The 21,311-nt window shown below is 46.8% G+C and overlaps 1 protein-coding gene across 1 annotated transcript in view; it reads left to right on the top strand.

Moving 5' to 3' along the window:
* Positions 1–21,311, top strand: part of LOC143330788 (titin-like) — a 206,767-nt gene that overhangs the window by 159,456 nt on the left and 26,000 nt on the right. The window contains exons 211-220 of the mRNA XM_076747548.1: positions 57–17,150; positions 17,248–17,544; positions 17,713–18,300; positions 18,398–18,700; positions 18,861–19,157; positions 19,419–19,706; positions 19,818–20,114; positions 20,329–20,480; positions 20,585–20,735; positions 20,863–21,162. Coding sequence (XP_076603663.1) covers positions 57–17,150; positions 17,248–17,544; positions 17,713–18,300; positions 18,398–18,700; positions 18,861–19,157; positions 19,419–19,706; positions 19,818–20,114; positions 20,329–20,480; positions 20,585–20,735; positions 20,863–21,162 — 19,767 coding nt within the window. The remainder of the gene's footprint in view (positions 1–56; positions 17,151–17,247; positions 17,545–17,712; positions 18,301–18,397; positions 18,701–18,860; positions 19,158–19,418; positions 19,707–19,817; positions 20,115–20,328; positions 20,481–20,584; positions 20,736–20,862; positions 21,163–21,311) is intronic.

The following is a 21,311-nucleotide window of genomic DNA, read 5'->3' as shown; positions in this document are numbered from 1 at the left end:
TAACCCCCCCACACCCCCACATTAACCTCTTTAAATTTCTGTTTTTCATTTATCAGATCCACCTGGTCCTCCATCCAACCCCAGAATTACAGACACCACGAAAACCACAGCCACCTTTGCCTGGGGCCGACCCCACTATGATGGTGGTCTTGAAGTACAGGGATATATTGTTGAGTATAAAAAGGAGGGGCATGATGACTGGGAGGTAGAGACACAGTACCCAGTGAAAGCTACTGAATATGTTATTGGTAAACTTCAAAAAGGAGGCAAATACCACTTTAGAGTCTCTGCAGTAAACTCAGAGGGAGTTGGCGAGCCTGCAGAGGTTGAGAAAGTGACTGAACTGGTTGATCAGGAGGCGCTACCAGACTTTGAGCTGGATGCTGAACTCAGGAGAACACTGGTGGTCAGGTGCCGTGCTTCAATCCGTATGTTTGTTCCTATCAGGGGTCGTCCTGTTCCTGAAGTAGTCTGGAGCAAAGATGATACCAACCTGAAAAAACGTGCACACATTGACACCACAGAGTCTTACACTCTACTGGTTATTCCTGACTGCACCAGGTATGATGCTGGAAAGTACCACCTCTGCCTGGAGAATGTTGCTGGAAAGAAGACTGGCTTTGTTAATGTCAAAGTTCTGGACACACCAGGACCACCAGTCAACCTCAAACCTAGAGAGATAACGAAGCACAGCGTCACCCTCCAGTGGGAAATCCCCATAATCGATGGTGGCTCTAAGATTCACAGATATGTTATTGAAAAGAGAGAGGCCACCAAGAAGGCCTACACAGTGCTTAGCACCACATGGCAGAAGTGTTCCTTCAAGATTCCAGATCTTGAGGAGGGAGCTTACTACTATTTCCGTGTCTCTGCTGAGAATGACCTGGGCATAGGTGAGCCAGCTGAAACGCCTGAGCCAATCAGGGTGTCCCAGGCCCCCTCTGCACCTGAGAACTTGTATGTAACAGATGTAACAGCAGACAGTGCCAGTTTGGCATGGACCAAACCTTTGCATGATGGTGGCAGCTTGATCACTGCATATGTCATTGAGGCCCAGAAGAAGGATACTGACCAGTGGGTCCATATGGCTACCATCAAGGCTCTGGACTACACTGTCACAGACCTGATTCAGGATGCAGAATATACTTTCCGTATAATGGCTGTCAATGCATCAGGCAGGAGTGACCCCCGTGAGAGCAGGCCTGCTATTATCAAAGAGCAGACTTCTGCTCCTTCCTTTGACCTACGTGGGGTCTACCAAAAGACAGTCATTGCCAAGGCAGGGGACCGTGTCAAGGTGGAGATTCCAGTGCTCGGCAAACCAAGACCTGTGGTTTCGTGGAAGAAGGGAGACACGGTGCTAAAGGAGACACAAAGAATCAACACTGAAACAACACCAACATCAACTATCCTCAACATCAGTGAGATCAAGAGAACTGATGGAGGCCAGTATTCCATGACTGGAAAGAACATGCTGGGTACAGTGACTGAGGTGATCACAGTCCTGGTCCACGACATTCCAGGTCCTCCCACTGGTCCCATCAAGTTTGACGAGGTCTCATGTGATTATGTTCTCATGTCCTGGGAGGCACCAGAGAATGATGGCGGCGTTCCCATCAATAACTATATTGTTGAGATGCGGGAGACTACCGGTACTTCCTGGGTGGAGTTGGCAGCAACGGTGATCCGCACCACATTCAAGGCAGCCCGACTCAACACTGGAACCCAGTATCAGTTCCGTGTCAAGGCCCAGAACAGATATGGCATTGGACCATGCATTATCTCTGATCCTGTGATAGCTGCCTATCCATTTGATGTGCCAGGCCAGCCAGGCACACCTGTGGTCACATCTTTCAACAAGGATGCTATGACTCTGAGTTGGAATGAGCCTTCCTCTGATGGAGGCAGTGTCATCCTGGGTTATCATGTGGACAGAAAAGAGAAAAACAGCATTCTGTGGCAGAGGATCAGCAAAGCTCTTGTTGTTGGAAACATCTTCAAATCAACAGGCCTTGTTGATGGAATTGCATATGAATACCGTGTTATTGCTGAAAACATGGCCGGTCTCAGCAAACCAAGCAAACCCTCTGAGCCTATGCATGCTTTAGACCCAGTTGACCCACCAGGCAGGCCTGTGGCACTGAATATCACCAGACATGAGGTGACAGTGTCATGGACCAAACCAGAGGCAGATGGTGGATTTTCCATCACTGGATACACAGTTGAGAGGAGAGAGATGCCTAATGGACGCTGGCTAAAAGCCAACTTCAACAACATCCTAGAAACCATCTACACAGTCAGTGGTCTAACAGAAGATGCAACTTATGAATTCCGTGTGATTGCTAGAAACTCAGCTGGTGCTATCAGTGCGCCATCCCAGTCATCCGAGGCAATCACATGCAGAGATGACATTGAAGAGCCAAGACTTGACGTTGATGCATCATATAGCAGCAATGTTGTTGTAATGGCAGGAGAGGTGTTCAAGCTGGAGGCTCGTGTGACTGGCAGGCCAATACCATCTCTGGTTTGGACCAAGGAAGGAAAGGAGCTTGAAGATACAGCCAAGCTAGAGATAAAGACATCTGACTTCCACACAACTCTAATTAACAAAGACTCCTTAAGGAAGGATGGAGGTGCTTTTACTCTGACTGCCAGTAATCCTGGTGGCTTTGCCAAGTTCACATTCAATGTCAAGGTGCTTGACAGACCTGGACCACCAGACTCCCTCACTGTTACTGATGTCACTGCTGAGAAATGTGTTCTTAACTGGTTGCATCCAACACATGATGGTGGTGCCAAGATTGACTACTTTATCATTCAGAGGCGTGAGACCAGTAGGCTGGCATGGACAAATGTGGCCACAGACCTTCAGGCAAACAGGTTCAAAGTCACCAAGCTTCTGAAAGGCAATGAGTACATCTTCAGAGTAATGGCTGTGAACAAGTATGGTGTGGGTGAACCCCTTGAGTCTGAACCTGTCATATGTGCAAATCCCTATGTCCCCAGTGATCCACCACAGCAACCTGAGGTCACCACCATTACAAAGGACTCCATGGTAGTCTGTTGGGAGCGCCCTGAACATGATGGAGGCAGCAGAATAAACACCTACATAATTGAGAGAAGAGATAAGACTGGCTTGCGCTGGGTCAAGTGCAACAAGAGGACTGTAACTGACCTGCGATTCAAGGTCTCTGGCCTCACAATAGGACATGAGTATGAATTCAGGGTTCTAGCTGAGAACAATGCTGGTCTGAGCCAACCTAGTCCTTCCAGTCCATTCTACAAAGCTGTGGACACCATCTTCCAGCCTGGACCTCCAGGGAACCCCAGAGTACTGGACACAACTAAGTCCTCCATTACCCTTGCCTGGAACAAGCCTGTCTATGATGGTGGTTCTGAAATCACTGGTTACATTGTGGAGACCTGCCTGCCTGAGGAGGATGAGTGGACAATTCACACTCCCAAGAAGGGATGGACAGCCACTTCTTTCACCATCACCAACTTGAAGGAAAACCAAGAGTACAAAATAAACATCTGTGCCACTAATTGTGAAGGAGTTGGAGAGCCTGCTGCTGTTCCTGGGACTCCTAAGGCTGAAGATAGACTGCTTCCTCCAGAAATTGAACTTGGAGCAGAACTGCGTAAGGTGGTCTGCATCAGAGCCTGTAGCACACTCAGACTCTTTGTCCCTATTAAGGGCAGACCAGCACCTGAAGTCAAATGGTCAAGAGAGCATGGAGAAACCCTGGACAAAGCTAATATTGAAATCACCTCATCATTCACCACTCTTCAAGTAGACAATGTGGACAGATTTGATGGAGGTAAATACATGGTGACCGTAGAGAATGCCTCAGGAAGCAAGACAGCTTTTGTTAATGTCAGGGTGCTGGATACTCCTGGAGCACCTCAGAATCTGATCATCAAGGAGGTCACTAGAGATTCAGTTTCTCTTGTTTGGGATGCACCTCTGATTGATGGTGGCTCCAGAGTCCGCAACTACATTGTGGAGAAGCGTGAGTCAACCAGAAAGGCCTACTCAACAGTCTGTGCCAGCTGCCATAAGTCTAGTTGGAAAATTGGGGACTTGGAGGAAGGAAAGATGTACTCATTTAGAGTCCTGGCTGAGAATGAATATGGCATTGGCCTCCCAGTAGAGACTGTTGAACCAATTAAAGTGTCAGAGAGGCCTCTACCACCAGGCAAAGTGTCCCTTCGTGAAGTTACCAGCACTAGCGTCACACTAATTTGGGAAAAGCCTGACCATGATGGTGGCAGCAGAATCACAGGCTACATTGTTGAGATGCAGGGTAAAGGCAGTGAGAAGTGGACCCAGGTCATGGTGGTAAAGACCAGTGAAGCTCTTGTAACTGGCCTTACACAGGGAGAGGAATACATGTTCCGTATCTCAGCTACCAATGAAAAGGGAGTCAGTGATCCACGTCCTCTCAATGTGCCTGTGGTGGCTAAAGACCTAGTTATCACACCAACCTTCAAACTGCTTTTTAGCACATTCAGCGTACTAGCAGGAGATGATGTAAAGATAGATGTACCATATGCTGCCTGCCCAAAGGCTACAGCAACATGGCTCAAAGATGGCACTGTTCTCAAGGAGACAACCAGAGTTAATGCTGAAGCCACAGAGAAAAACCTTCTCCTGGTAATTAAGGAGGCTTGCAGAGATGATGTGGGAACATACACTATCAAACTAACCAACACAGCTGGAGAGGCAACTACAGACATCAGCGTTGTTGTTCTCGATAAACCTGGTCCTCCAATTGGCCCGATTAAGCTGGATGATGTCACTGCTGACAGTGTGGTCCTGTCCTGGAATCCACCAGAGTATGACGGTGGTTGCACCATCAACAATTACATTGTTGAGAAGAGAGACACATCTACCACTAACTGGCAAATTGTGTCAGCTACAGTCGCTAGAACCACTATTAAGGCAGCCCGTCTGAAAACTGGATCTGAATACCAGTTCAGGATTGCAGCAGAGAATAGATATGGCAAGTCCTCAGTCCTGCTCTCTGATACCATTGTTGCTCAGTATCCATTTGAAGTGCCCAGCTCACCACGTTCTGTTATGGTCCAGTCAGCCACCAAGGAGACCATGGTGGTTGTGTGGGAGAAACCCAGCAATGATGGTGGAAGCAAAATTCTGGGCTACCACTTAGAACTCAAAGAGAGAAACAGTATACTGTGGGTGAAACAAAACAAACAAATTATCCCAGAGACCAGATTCAAGGTTGTTGGTCTTGAGGAGGGCATTGAATATGAGTTCAGAGTCTATGCTGAGAACATTGTTGGCCTCAGCAAATCCAGCAAACTGAGTGAAATACAGGTGGCCAGAGATCCTTGTGACAGACCAGGAAAACCAGAGGCTGTCATTGTAACAAGAAATAAAGTGACACTCAGATGGACCAAACCTGAGTATGATGCCGGCATCAAGATCACAGGCTATGTAGTTGAGAAGAAGGAAGGAGCTGGTCGCTGGATGAAGGCCAGTTTCGCCAACATCATTGAAACTGAATTTGTTGTCACAGGACTTACTGAAGATCAGATTTATGAGTTCCGTGTCATCGCCAGGAATGCAGCAGGTGTCTTCAGCCTGCCCTCTGACTCTACTGGATCCATCACTGCCAAGGATGAGGTAGATCCACCCAAGATTGACTTGGAAGCTAAGTACTCCCAGGCTGTTGTGGTAAATGCTGGAGAGATATTCAAGCTTGAGGCTGCTATCTATGGTAAGCCTGTGCCCACAGTACACTGGCTGAAGGAGGGTCAGGAGATAACTGAAGCAGCTCGTGTAGAGCTCAAGAACACAGACTTCGTAGCTTGTCTAGTTGTTAAAGAAGCCATCCGTGTTGATGGAGGTCAGTACACTTTGCTGGTAAAGAATGTCGGAGGAGAGAAATCTGTTAACATTAACGTCAAGGTCCTGGACAGACCAGGTCCACCTGAGGGCCCCATCTCCATCTATGGGGTCACCAATGAGAAATGCTCCATATCCTGGAAACCTCCATTGCAAGATGGAGGTAGCGATGTTTCACATTACATTATTGAGAGGAGGGAGACCAGCCGACTGGTTTGGACTGTTGTTGAACCAAAAGTTCAGACACTGAACCTGAAGATCACAAAGCTTCTTCCTGGTAATGAGTACATCTTCAGAGTGATTCCAGTCAACAAATATGGAGTTGGTGAGCCTCTGGAATCTGAGCCCATGATTGCCAGAAACCCATTTGTCACTCCAAAACCACCAACAGAGGTAGAAGTCTCCACAATCACCAAAGACTCCATGGTGGTGACCTGGGAGAGACCAACTAATGATGGTGGCAGCCCCATCCAGGGCTATATTGTTGAGAAACGTGACAAGGATGGTGTGAGATGGACTAGGTGCAACAAGCGCACAGTGAGTGAGCTGCGCTTCAGAGTGACAGGGCTTCTGGAAAACCATAGCTATGAATTCAGAGTTGCTGCTGAGAATGCTGCTGGTGTTGGCACACCTAGCACACCAACAGTGTACTCCAAGGCATTGGACCCTATTTTCAAAGCAGGCCCACCAAACAACCCCAAGGTGGTAGATACATCTAGGTCCACTGTTTCCCTGACATGGGGCAAACCCATATATGATGGTGGCTGTGAGATTCAGGCTTACATTGTTGAGGCCTGCAATGGGGAATCTGATGAATGGTTTATGTGCACTCCTCCTACTGGAATCAGAGACACCAAGTTAACAGTGACAAAGCTTCTGGAGAAGCATGAATACCAATTCAGAGTGTGTGCCATCAACAAAGTTGGTGTTGGTGAGCATGCTGATGTTCCAGGAAAAATTATTCTAGAGGAGAAGCTTGAAGCTCCTGATCTTGACCTGGATGCTGATATGAGAAAGATGATTAACATTAGGTCAGCAAGCACTCTCAGACTGTTTGTTCCTGTGAGAGGTCGTCCAGCACCTGAGGTGAAATGGGGCAAGGCTGAGGGCGAGATTAACGAGACTGCCCAGATTGACAATACAGGTAGCTATGCTTCACTTGTCATTGAGAATGTTGACAGATTTGACAGCGGCAAGTACACCCTGACTGCAGAGAATGCCAGTGGAGTGAAGTCAGTTTTCATCAGTGTCAGAGTTCTGGACTCACCTAGTCCACCAACTAACTTCATAGTGAAAGAGATTACCAAGAATTCTGTCACTCTTACATGGGAGCCTCCACTTCTGGATGGTGGCTCAAAGATTAAGCATTATATTGTTGAGAAGCGTGAAAGCACAAGGAAAGTTTACTCTCCCATCACCACCTGTAATAGGATGTCATGGAAAGTTGAACCTCTTCCAGAGGGTGGAATCTTCTTCTTCAGAGTCTTGGCTGAAAATGAATATGGTGTGGGTCTCCCCGCTAAAACTATAGAACCAATTAAGATATCTGAAAAGCCTCAACCACCTGGTAAAGTCAGTGTTATTGATGTCACTTCTAGCACTGTAACTCTTGCCTGGGAGAAGCCTGAACATGATGGTGGCAGCAGAATCAGTCACTATGAAGTTGAACTGGCACCCAAAGACAGTGAAGCTTGGTCTGTGTGTGCTAGTGTGAAGGCAGTGGAGACTGTAGTGACAAACCTACTTAAAGGAGAGGAATACCAGTTCAGAGTTGTTGCTGTTAATGACAAGGGCAAAAGTGACCCCAGACAACTGGTTCACTCAGTTGTAGCAAAGGACCTAGTGATTGAGCCTGCTGTTAGACCCAAAGTGAGCACCTACAGTGTCCAGGTGGGTTATGACCTCAAGATAGAGGTCCCAGTTGCTGGTCATCCAAAGCCAACAATCACTTGGACCAAGGATGGAGCTGCTCTTAAGCAGACCACCAGAGTCAATGTCACTGACTCAGCACATCACACCACTCTCACCATAAAGGATGCCACCAGAGAGGATGGAGGCATGTACAGCATCAATATTGCCAATGCCCTGGGTTCCAAGGATGCCACTATTGAGGTGATCACCCTGGACAAACCAGGACCACCAACGGGCCCTGTCAAGTTGGAGGACATCAGTGCTGAGAGTATGACTCTTAGCTGGGAACCTCCTACATATACAGGTGGCTGTCCAATCTCCAACTATGTGGTGGAGAAGAGAGACACGACCACAACCAACTGGGTGGTTGTATCTGCCACTGTGGCCAGAACCACCCTAAAAGTGAGCAATCTGAAGACAGGTGCTGAATACCAGTTCAGAATCTATGCTGAGAATAGATATGGAAAGAGTTATGCAATTGATTCAGAGCCTGTTTTGGCACAGTATCCATTCCAGGAGCCTGGTCCACCAGGAACACCATTTGTGTCTTCATACACTAAAGACTATATGGTGGTTGAATGGCACAAACCCCCATCTGATGGAGGCAGTTCCATCTTGGGCTACCATCTGGAGAGGAAAGAGAAAAACAGTATCCTCTGGACCAAGATCAACAAAATGCTCATCCAAGACTGCAGGTTCAAATCTACTCCTCTTGAGGAAGGCATTGAATATGAGTACAGAGTCTATGCTGAGAATATTGTTGGCATTGGAAAATGCAGCAAAGTCTCTGAAGTTTATGTAGCCCGTGACCCATGTGATCCTCCTGGCCGTCCTGAGGCTTTGATTGTGACCAGGCACTCAGTGAAACTGAGGTGGACCCCTCCACAGTATGACGGTGGAAGCTTAGTTACTGGCTATGTAGTGGAGAAACGTGACCTTCCTGAAGGAAAGTGGATGAAGGCTAGCTTTGCAAACGTAATTGAACACGAATTCAAAGTTACTGGCCTGACTGAGGACAGTAAATATGACTTTAGAGTAACTGCAAGGAATGCAGCTGGTGCTGTCAGCAAGCCCTCTGAAAGCACAGGATCCATCACAGCCAAGGATGAAGTTGACCCACCTAAATGTGAGACAGATCCTATGTACAACCAGACCCTTGTTATCAATGCTGGAGAGACCTTCAGTCTGGAGGCCAGTGTAGAAGGAAAGCCCATTCCCACAGCTCAGTGGTTCAAAGGAAATGTTGAGGTTGAAAACTCAGCAAGAGCTGAGATCAAAAACACAGATTTTAAGGCTTTGCTTGTGGTGAAAGATTCCATCAGAGTAGATGGTGGACAGTACACACTGGTTCTGACTAATGTGGCTGGAACTAAAACTGTCCCATTCAGTGTGAAGGTCCTGGACAGACCAGGCCCATCAGAGGGACCTCTTACTGTCAGCAATGTGACCGAGGAGAAGTGCTCACTTTCATGGCTGCCACCCAGACATGATGGAGGAGCGAGCATTTCTCACTACATCATCCAGAAGAGAGAAACAAGCCGCCTTACATGGACTGTGGTCTCCAGTGACTGTGGAGCTACCATGTTCAAGGTTACCAAACTATTGAAAGGAAATGAGTACATCTTCAGAGTCCTGGCTGTCAACAAATATGGTGTGGGTGAGCCTCTTGAATCAGTGCCAGTTATCATGAGAAATCCATTTGTTCCTCCTAGCTCACCTCAGGAGCTGGAGATCACTAACATTACCAGGGACTCCATGACTGTCTGCTGGGACCGCCCTGAGACCACTGGAGGCAGTGACATTGCTGGTTACATTGTTGAGAAGAGAGACAGAGCTGGAGTGAGGTGGACTAAGTGTAACAAACGTAGAGTGACAGATTTGCGTTTCAGAGTAACAGGACTGACTGAGGACCATGAATATGAATTCAGGGTATCTGCTGAGAATGCAGCTGGAGTGGGTCAGCCAAGCCCATCTACACCGTACCTCAAAGCCTGTGATCCCACCTTTGAACCGGGCTGTCCCACCAATGCCCATGTGGTCGACACAACTAAAAACTCCATCAGTCTCACCTGGCATCGACCTATCTATGATGGTGGTTGTGAAATTCAAGGATACGCTGTGGAAATTACCAAGGCCGATGAGGAGGAGTGGACCATATGCACCCCACCCACTGGAGTTAATGCAACCAAGTTTACCATCACCAAGTTGATAGAGCACCAGGAATACAAGGTGCGCATATGTGCCATCAATAAGCTGGGTGTTGGTGAGCCCACCGAAATCCAAGGTGTTGTGAAACCTATGGATAAGATTGATCCTCCAGAAATGATTCTGGATTCAGAACTTAGGAAGGGAGTAGTTGTCCGTGCAGGAGGCTCAATGAGAATCTGCATTCCATTCAAGGGACGTCCTACTCCTGAAATCAGCTGGGCTAAGGAGGATGGAGAACTGCCGAGTAAAGTTCAGATAGAGACTAGTGAAGAATATACACAGCTCTCCATTGACATCTGTGACAGATATGATGCTGGAAAATACATCCTCAACTTGGAAAACAGCGCTGGCACCAAATCAGCCTTTGTCTCTGTTAAAGTTTTGGATACTCCAGGGGCCCCACTGAATCTAACAGTAAAAGACATTAAGAGGCAAAGTGTCACTCTCACGTGGGAGCCTCCTCTTATTGATGGTGGTGCAAGAATCAAGAATTACCTGGTTGAAAAGCGTGAATCCACCAGAAAGGTTTACTCTAATGTGGACAACAAATGCACAAAGACAAGCTACCGTATCACTGGCCTCACTGAGGGAACTATCTACTATTTTAGAGTCTTAGCAGAGAATGAGTTTGGTGTGGGACAGCCAGCTGAGACAACAGACTCTGTTAAGACCTCTGAGCCTCCTCTGTCTGTAGGTAAGGTCACTTTGACTGAAGTGACCAAAACCACTGCCTCACTTTCCTGGGAGAAGCCAGACCATGATGGAGGCAGCAGAATCATGGGCTACTATATTGAGATGCAGCCTATGGGCTCAGAAGAATGGGTGGTGGCCACCACCACCAAAACTTCTGAGGGAACTGTCACAGGCCTCAGTGCAGGACATGAGTACCTGTTTAGAGTGTCAGCTTTCAATGAGAAGGGCAAGAGTGACCCCAGGCCTCTGGCTGCACCTGTCACTGCTAAAGATTTAACTATAGAACCCAGATTCAAGATGACATTCAACACTTACAGTTTACAAAATGGTGAGGATCTGAAGATTGAAATTCCAGTGATCGGACGCCCTGTTCCCAAGGTTGAATGGAAGAAGGAAGGGCAGGCTCTTAAGGAAACAACCAGACTAAATGTATCCAGCACACCATCATCTACTAAGCTGTGCATAAAAGACGCAAATAGGGAAGATTCTGGTAAATACACTGTCACAGCAACCAGCAGTGTTGGAACAGCAACAGAGGAGATTACTGTTATTATTCTTGATAAGCCTGGCCCACCCACTGGCCCTGTGAAGATTGAGGAGGTGAGCTCTAACTACGTCACTTTGTCCTGGGAGCCACCAGAGTATACTGGAGGCTGTCAGATCAACAACTACATTGTGGAAAAGAGAGACACTACCACAACAGCATGGCAGATTGTGTCTGCTACTATTGCCAGAACAACCATCAAAGTCACCAAGTTGAAGACTGGAGTTGAATATCAATTCAGAGTGTCTGCTGAGAATAGATATGGAAAGAGTCCTGCCATTGTCTCTCCCACTGTTATTGCTCAGTATCCATTCAGTGAGCCTGCTGCACCAGGTACACCAATTATTTCTGCTGCAACTAAGGATAACATGGTTGTTGAGTGGAAAGCTCCCACCAACAATGGAGGCAGCCCCATCCTAGGCTATCACCTCGAGAGGAAGGAGAAAAACAGCCTCTTGTGGACTAAACTCAACAAGCTTCTAATCCCAGACGCACGTTTTAAGACAACAGAGCTAGAAGAAGGTATTGAGTATGAATTCCGAGTTTATGCTGAGAACATTGCAGGACTCAGTCCAGCTAGCAAGGTCTCTGAGAGCACAGTAGCCAGGGATCCCTGTGACCCACCTGGCACTCCTGAGGCTATTGAAATCACCAGAAATAATGTGACGCTCCAGTGGACCAGGCCCCAGTATGATGGAGGCAGTGCCATCACTGGTTATGTGATTGAGAGAAGGAAGCACCCAGATACCCGCTGGATGAAGGCCAGCTTCACCAACATCATTGATACCCAGTTCACACTCACTGGCCTGACTGAGGACTGTGTTTACGAGTTCAGAGTCATTGCTAGGAATGCTGCTGGCATTTCCAGCCGTCCTTCTCAGAGCACAGGAGAAATTACAGCCAAAGATGAAATTGAGGCTCCAGCAGCTACCATGGATTCTAAATTCAAGGATCTGACTGTCGTTCATGCTGGTGAGACATTTGCTATTGATGCAGACTACACCGGTAAGCCTCTGCCTGAGGTAATTTGGTTAAAGGATGGAAAGGAGATTGACAAAACCACACCAAGAATGGAGGTCAAGACAACATTGACACATACCATCCTGACAGTCAAGGATTGCATCAGAGTGGATGGTGGCCATTTTGTCCTCAAACTTGTCAATGTGGGAGGAGTCAAGATGATCCCAGTTAATGTTAAAGTTCTGGATAGACCTGGTCCTCCAGATGGCCCTCTAGAAGTCAAAGGGGTCACAGCGGAAAAGTGTTATCTACACTGGAACCATCCCTCACATGATGGTGGAGCCAGCATCTCTCATTATATCATTGAGAAGAGAGAGACCAGTCGTTTGTCATGGACCATGGTTGAGCCCAAGATCCAGGCCATCAGCTACAAAATTACAAAACTGCTGCCTGGCAATGAATACATCTTTAGAGTCACTGCTGTGAATAAGTACGGCGTTGGTGAGCCTTTGGAATCTGAACCTGTTATTGCTCGTAACCCCTTCACCACTCCCAGTGCCCCCTCCACGCCAGAGGCCAGTGCTATCACTAGGGACTCAATTGTGCTCACCTGGGAGAGACCACAGCATAATGGAGGTGCTGAGATTGAAGGGTATATCCTTGAAAAACGTGATAAGGATGGCATCAGATGGAGTAAGTGCAACAAGAAGAGGCTGAATGACTTGAGATTCAGATGCACTGGTCTCACAGAGGGCCACTCCTATGAATTCAGGGTCTCAGCAGAAAATGCTGCTGGTGTGGGAAAGCCTAGCGCACCATCTCAATACATCAAAGCCTGCGATGCCATTTATCCACCAGGACCTCCAAATAGTCCCAAAGTTACCGACCATTCAAGCACCACAGTCTCTTTGTCCTGGTCCAGGCCAATCTATGATGGTGGAGCACATGTCACTGGATATATTGTTGAAATGAAGGAGGCAGCAGATGATGAGTGGATCATGTGCACATCACCCACTGGTGTCCAGGCCACTCACTACACTGTAAAGAAACTGAAGGAGAATGCAGAGTACAACTTCCGCATCTGTGCTGTTAACTGTGAGGGGGTAGGAGAGCATGTGGACCTACCTGGGTCTGTGATTGCTGCAGAGAAGCTGGAGGCTCCTGAAATTGAACTCGATGCCGACCTGAGGAAGATGGTCAATGTTCGTGCCACTGCCACCTTGCGGCTGTTTGTGACAATCAGAGGAAAGCCTGAGCCTGAGGTCAAATGGTCAAAGGCTGATGGCACTCTGAATGAGCGTGCCCAGATTGAAGTAACAAGCTCTTACACAATGCTGGTGATTGAGAATGTTGACAGATTCGACACTGGCAAATATGTACTGACCCTTGAGAACCTCAGTGGCTCTAAATCAGCTTTCATCAATGTCAGAGTTCTGGACTCCCCAAGTGCTCCTACCAACCTGGAAGTGAAGGATGTGAAAAGAAATTCTGTCTCTCTCTCCTGGGAGCCTCCTCTAATTGATGGTGGGGCTAAGATATCACACTATATCGTGGAGAAGAGAGAGCAGAAGAGGATGGCTTTCACCAGTGTTTGCACCAACTGTGTGAGGAACTCATACATTATTTCTGACCTACAGGAAGGAGGCAGATACTATTTCCGTGTATTGGCTGTGAATGAACTGGGAGTTGGTCTTCCTGCCTCCACAGATCAAGTTAAGGTGTCTGAGGCTCCTTTGCCTCCTGGTAAGATTGTCCTGGTTGATGTGACTCGGCATACTGTTACCCTTTCCTGGGAGAAACCTGATTATGATGGAGGCAGCAAAATTACAAATTATATTGTGGAGATGCAGCCCAAGGGAGATGACAAATGGACTGTATGCAGTGAAGTCAAAGCACTAGAAGCTACTATTGATGGACTCACAACTGGAGAGGAATATGCCTTCAGGGTGATTGCTGTGAATGATAAGGGCAAAAGCGATCCTAAGCCTCTGGCTACTTCTGTGGTGGTGAAGGACATCACAGTGGAACCCATTATCAACCTGTTGTTCAACACATACAGCGTTAAAGCAGGAGATGATGTGAAGATTGATGTTCCCTTCAAAGGCAGACCTCAGCCTGAGGTGTCCTGGAAGAAGGATGGCCAGGTGCTGAAGCAGACGACTAGGGTCAATGTTCTTACTTCCAAGACCTCATCCAAGATTTTCATCAAGGATGCAACTAAGGATGATGTAGGAAAGTATGAGGTTACTCTGACTAACTCAGTTGGCACAAAGACAGCTGAAATCTCTGTTATAATTCTGGACAAACCAGGCCCACCCAGCAACATTAAGGTAGATGAGGTGAGCGCTGACTTCATCTCTCTGTCTTGGGATCCTCCAACCTATGATGGTGGATGCCAGATCAATAACTACGTGGTGGAGAAGAGAGACACAACCACAACCACATGGCAGATTGTCTCAGCTACAGTAGCCAGGACATCAATCAAGGTGTCTCGCCTCACTCAAGGAACAGAGTACCAGTTCCGTATTGCAGCTGAGAACCGTTATGGCAAAAGTCCTGCCATTGACTCTGCTCCTGTTGTTGCTCAGTATCCCTTCGAGCCTCCTGGCCCTCCAACCAACTTACATGTTGCCCATGCCACCAAGTATGGCATGCTTGTGGTATGGGGCAGACCTGCCAGTGATGGTGGAAGTCCTGTTGTTGGTTATCACATTGAATGCAAAGACCAAAGCAGTATCTTGTGGACAAAGGTCAACAGAGGTCTGCTGGCTGAGAACCAGTTTAAGATGACTGGAATTGAAGAAGGCCTGCTGTATCAGTTCAGAGTCTATGCAGAGAATATTGCTGGCATTGGTCCATGCACAAAGGCCAGTGACGCTGTGGCAGCCAGGGATCCATGTGAACCTCCATGTAATCTTAGAGTCACTAACATTACCAGGACCTCAGTTTCCCTCTTCTGGGAAAGGCCACAGTATGATGGTGGAGCAAAGATTACTGGCTACATTGTTGAGCGTAAAGAACTTCCCAATGGCCGCTGGCTAAAATGTAACTTCACCAACCTGCAAGACACCTACTTTGATGTCACAGGCCTCACAGAAGATGTTCAATATGACTTCCATGTCATTGCTAAGAATTCTGCAGAGCAGTTGAGTGCTCCCTCAGAGAGCACTGGTCCTGTCACAGTCAAGGATGACGTGGACCCTCCCACTATTATCCTGGAAGATAAGTTGAGACAGCTGGTTGTCATTAAGGCTGGAGAGATCCTTAGAATTGATGCGGAAATCACAGGTCGTCCACTCCCAGTTGTCTCTTGGTCAAAGGATGGGAAAGAGATTGAAGCCAAGGCCAGGTGTGAAATCACCTCCACCAACTTCACAACCACACTGATTGTCAGAGATGCTATTAGGAGAGACTCTGGCCAGTATGTCCTGACCCTGCACAATGTGGCAGGAACTAGGTCTGTGGCTATCAACTGTAAGGTTCTGGACAGGCCAGGACCTGCCTCAGGTCCTTTGGCAGTGTCTGGCCTCACAGCAGAGAAATGCACCATAGGGTGGGGACCCCCTCAGGAGAATGGTGGTGCTGAAATCATGCATTACATTGTGGAGAAACGCGAGACCAGTCGCCTTGCCTGGACTCTTGTCTATGGTGACATGAAGGCAACTACATGTAAAGTGACCAAACTGCTCAAAGGAAATGAGTACATCTTCAGAGTCAGGGGAGTCAACAAATATGGGGATGGTGAGGCCCTTGAGAGTGAGCCAATAAAGGCATTGGATCCATTCACTGTGCCTGCAGCTCCCACTAATGTCCAGGTCACCTCAGTTACTAGTGAGGCCATGACCATCTGTTGGGAAAGACCAGTTTCTGATGGTGGCAGCAGTATCTCTGGGTATGTAATTGAAAAGCGGGAGAAGACCGGCCTTCGCTGGTGCCGAGTCAATAAGAAACCTGTTTATGACCTCAGAGTCAAAGCCTCACACCTTCGTGAGGGCAGTGAGTATGAGTACAGAGTGTTTGCAGAGAACTCTGCTGGCCTCAGTGCACCCAGCATCCCTTGCCCACTAACCAAGGCTGAAGACCCACAGTTTCTGCCCTCACCTCCAGCTAAGCCTAAGATAATTGACTCTACAAAGACTACAGTCACCCTATCATGGAACAAGCCGCTATTTGACGGTGGCGCACCTGTGACCGGCTACAGAGTAGAATACAGGAAGACTACAGATGATGAATGGATTGTTGGTGTCCAGAACACCAAGAGCACAGAGTTTACAGTGGTAAAATTAACACCTGGGGCTGAATATGTGTTTGTTGTCAAATCCATTAACAAGATTGGAGTCAGTGAGCCCAGTCCTGAGTCAGACAAACAGCTTGCCAAAGAAAGAGAGGAGGAGCCAGTCTTTGACATCAGCAATGAGATGAGGAAGACTCTTATTGTGAAGGATGGGAGCTCATTCACCATGACAGTGCCCTTTAGAGGCAAACCCATCCCTACTGTAACATGGACTAAGCCTGATGTTGACCTTAGAGTCCGTGCTGTCATTGACACCACAGACACCTTTACCTCCATCACCTTAGAGAAAGCAACTCGCAACGACTCTGGAAAATACACTGTCACCTTGTCCAGTGTAGCTGGAACCTCCTCTGTGACACTCAATGTCAGAGTCCTGGACTCTCCTGGAGCTCCTGCTCATGTAGAGATCAAGGAAGTGACCAAGACCTCTGCTACTGTAACCTGGGATACTCCTGAGAATGAGGGAGGAGGACCAGTCAAGAACTACCTTATTGATATCCGTGAGGCCAGCAAGAAAGGCTGGACCAGGTTGACTGACACATGCCATAGACTGACATACAAGGTGACAGATCTGCAGGAGGGAGGAGTCTACTACTTCAGAGTGACAGGCGAGAATGAATACGGTGTTGGTGTTCCAGCTGAAACCAAAGAGGGTACCAAGATCACAGGTATTGAATTTTAAGTCTGTAACATTATATACTCGTGTTGTTATGCAAAAGTTTATACCCAGTTATTTCAATAAAATGCACAATATCCTCTTTCCAGAAAAACCAAGCCCGCCACCAAAGCTGGGTGTGACTGATGTGACCAAGGAGAGTGTGACACTTGCCTGGGCCAAACCAGAACAAGACGGAGGCAGCAGAATTACTGGCTACCTGGTGGAAGCTCTGGAGAATGGCCAGGAGAAGTGGGTTAGGTGTGGTGTTACCAAATCCATCCACTTCACAGTTTTCGGTCTGAGGGAAAATGCTGAGTACTTCTTCAGAGTCAGAGCTGAGAACCATGCTGGATACAGTGACACTAAGGAAATGGTCACCCCTGTTGTGGTTAAAGACCAACTTGGTGAGTTGCAGACTGATCAGATTCAAAAATGTGATTAGTGAGAACTGAGGAGAAATATCACAGAATAAGTCATCATCCATTACTTGTAATTGCTGAATATAACCAAGTCAAATACACAACATTACACTTCATTTATCGTGCTCTACCTCTGTTTCTTTTTTACCCTAGAATCTCCTGAGATCAACATGAAGAACTTCCCCCACAACACAGTGTATGTTAGAGCTGGCTCCACCCTGAAGTGTGAGATCCCACTAACAGGCCAGCCTTTACCTAAAGTCAGCCTATCTAAGGATAATGTGCTGCTCAAATCAACTATGAGGTTCAACTGTGAAGTCACCCCTGACAGCATCAAGATCACTTTGCGTGAGAGCGTTGCAGGAGACTCTGGACGTTACGATATTACTGCCTCCAATTCAAGTGGAACCACCAAGTCTTTTGTAAATGTTGTGGTTCTGGACCGCCCCAGTGCCCCACTAGGACCTGTGGAGCTGTTTGACATCACAGAAGACAGTGTGAGCCTGAAGTGGCTCCCACCAGCATATGACGGCGGCAGCCCCATCACCAACTACATCATCCAGAAAAGAGAGACAACAACAGCCAACTGGATGGATGTCTCTTCTGCTGTGGCCCGCTGTAATATGAAGATCATGAAGTTAACCACTGGCCTGGAGTACCAATTCAGAATCAGGGCAGAGAACAAATATGGCATCAGCGAGCACATTGACTCACCAACTGTCGCTGTCACTCTTCCATACAGTAAGGGATTTTTGTTTTGCTTTCCTCTTTTATCTTCATTTTTTTCTACTGTTTTTCACCATCAACATGTTAACACCATTTCATTTTTACCCACCAGCTATTCCTGATGCTCCATCAACTCCAGAGATCACTGCTGTAACCAGGGAGACCATCACAGTTGGCTGGAAAGAGCCCAAGTCAGATGGTGGCAGCCATGTGTTTGGATACCACCTCCAGATGAAAGACCGGAACAGCATCCTTTGGCAGAAAGTCAACAAAATGGTGATCCGTGCTACACACTTCAAGGTCACCAACATAAGCGCTGGACTTATATACGAGTTCAAGGTGGCAGCAGAAAATGCTGCTGGAATCAGTCCCTTCACTAAGGCTTCTGATGCCGTGCTAGCTATTGATGCCTGTGGTGAGTTTAATGTCCAAAACATGTTAAAGTCTATAATAATACATAAAGACTATATAGACAAAAGCCTTTTACAGTCTATAGCTATAAAAGTCAAGGACATCTGATGTTACTTTTTAGCAGCAGCTGTTTTATAACAAGTTCTCACTGTCTGTTCCTGCAGAGCCACCCACCAACTTACACATCAGTGACATCACCAAGAACTCCATTAGCTTAGTCTGGCAGAAGCCCAACTATGATGGCGGATCCCCGATCAATGGCTACATCATTGAGAAGAGAGAGGGCATTAGTGCAAAGTGGTCCAAGGCCAACCTCACAAATGTGACAGACACTCGTTTCACTGTAACTGGCCTTACTCAAGATGAGACATACGAGTTTAGAGTCATGGCCAAAAATGCTGTTGGCTCAGTGAGCAACCCATCCATGACTGCTGGACCAGCCACATGTGTGGACACCTATGGTAGGTCTCCCTTGTGTTTTTGAGCATTTAATTCAAACTGTGGTTTGCCATAAATTTTTGTACATTTATTCTCCTCACAGTGTGAACACATTTTGATCTTCTATGGCCTTTCCTCTAGTGCCAGTTTTTTTGTGAAACGGGATATCACATTTGTCCTTTTGCACTGTAGGAGCTGATGCATCATCCTGACATAGTCTTCTATCATGTATAATGCTTATGTCCATCAGAATTCACCTGCCTGTTATGTTGTTTATTACCAAGGTGCCCCAGAGATTGAAATACCTCAGGAGTATCTCAACGAGGTCAAGCACAACGCTGAGTCTAATGTGGAGCTCAAGTTTAATATCACAGCCAAACCTGCTCCCACTATTGAGTGGTTTAAGGATGGCAGAGAACTTAAGCCCACTGCCCAGCTGTCTTTCAAACACACATTCGATTCCACAAGTTTGTTCCTGAGGGAAACCACACGTCTGAACTCTGGAACCTATGAGGTCAAGGTGAAGAACTCCCTGGGATCTGCGTGCGCCATTGTCAGGCTGCTCATTCAAGGTACTCAGATAATATTCAAACATTTTTTATGACTGGAATTTTGCATTGCATGAAATATGTCATATACAGTGTAGACCCTGATGTGGATCAATATATCCCTCCCCTATCCAGACAAGCCAGGCCCCCCTGGAGAAATTCAGTTTAAGAAGGTGACGGCTGACAACATCACTATTATGTGGTGCCCACCTGCTGATGAGGGCGGTGCTATGGTAACACATTACATTGTGGAAAAGAGGGAGACCAGCAGGGTCATGTGGTCAATTGTCTCAGAGAAACTGGTAGACTGCATTGTTAATGTGGCCAGACTCATCCAGGGCAATGAGTACATCTTCAGAGTCCGTGGAGTCAACAAGTATGGCATCGGAGACCCACAAGAATCTGAGCCTATAGTCGCCAAGAACGCATTTGGTAAGCAAATAGAACAATCTCACCATCATTCAATACAATAGCTGTTCAATCCAGAGTTGATTAGCTTTGAAAAACAACTACACTTAAGTGTATTTTTTATATTCTTGGGAATATTGAAAAATAGAATGTTTTTTCAAATACTTTTTATACTTGCGTAATTTTAAATGAAAAACTAGTTTATTTCATCAACCCTGATCATTTTGATTTTGTACAGTCCCTCCTAGCGAGCCATCCAAGCCTAAAGTGACAATGATCACCAAGTCCACCATGACAGTGATCTGGGAAAGACCAGCATTAGATGGAGGCAGTGACATCAATGGCTATTACCTGGAGAAAAGGGAGAAGAGGAGTCTGCAATGGTTCAAGGTTGTTTACTGCCCTTTTTCCAATTTTTACTTTGTTTTTAAGTATAAAAGGAACCAAACTAATTACTGCCATTTGCAAGTATCATAACATCATTTCTTGTCCAGGTGGTGAAGGGCACCATCAGAGACACTAGGCAGAAAGTCACCAACCTGGTGGAGAACAATGAGTACCAGTACAGAGTTTGTGCTATTAACAAGGCTGGAGCAGGAAACTACTCTGAGCCTTCTGATCTCTACAAGGCTTACGACCCCATCGGTATGCTTATAATTTGCACTTAATGGCATCCCGACATCAGTATTTTAGGAATCTCTTTGTAAGAATTCTTAATTGTTAATTTCTTCACATGGATGACTGAATATTCATACCCTTTTGTTGTGTCTAGACCTGCCTGGTGAGCCATCCAAATTGCATGTGGTCGACTCCACAAAGACCTCCATCACGCTTGGCTGGGAGAAGCCTGTCTATAATGGTGGCAGTGAAATCACACACTACATTTTGGAGCAGATGAACACAGAAGACAAAGAATGGGTGACCATCAACCCACAGGTCAAGACATGCGAGTATGTGGTGTCCCACCTGAAACCTGGAACCTACTACTTCTTCAGAGTCTCTGCTGTTAACTGCAAGGGCAAAGGAGAGGACATCAAAATGTATCAGCCTGTGCAAGCTAAAGATATCTTGGGTTTGTATACATAAGGACCCCCCTCCATGGTATTGCCACACGACATGTCTTTTATATCTGTTATGATCAAGATAAAATAATTTGTATTAAACACCTATGCACTGAATTGCAACAGCATTAAAAAGCTATAATTTTCATGACTTCAAATT

Source organism: Chaetodon auriga, chromosome 13 (assembly GCF_051107435.1).
Source record: "Chaetodon auriga isolate fChaAug3 chromosome 13, fChaAug3.hap1, whole genome shotgun sequence".
Taxonomy (NCBI): Eukaryota; Metazoa; Chordata; class Actinopteri; order Chaetodontiformes; family Chaetodontidae; genus Chaetodon; species Chaetodon auriga.
Note: the sequence above shows the minus strand (reverse complement) of the source record. Positions and strands in the feature narration are given on the sequence as shown.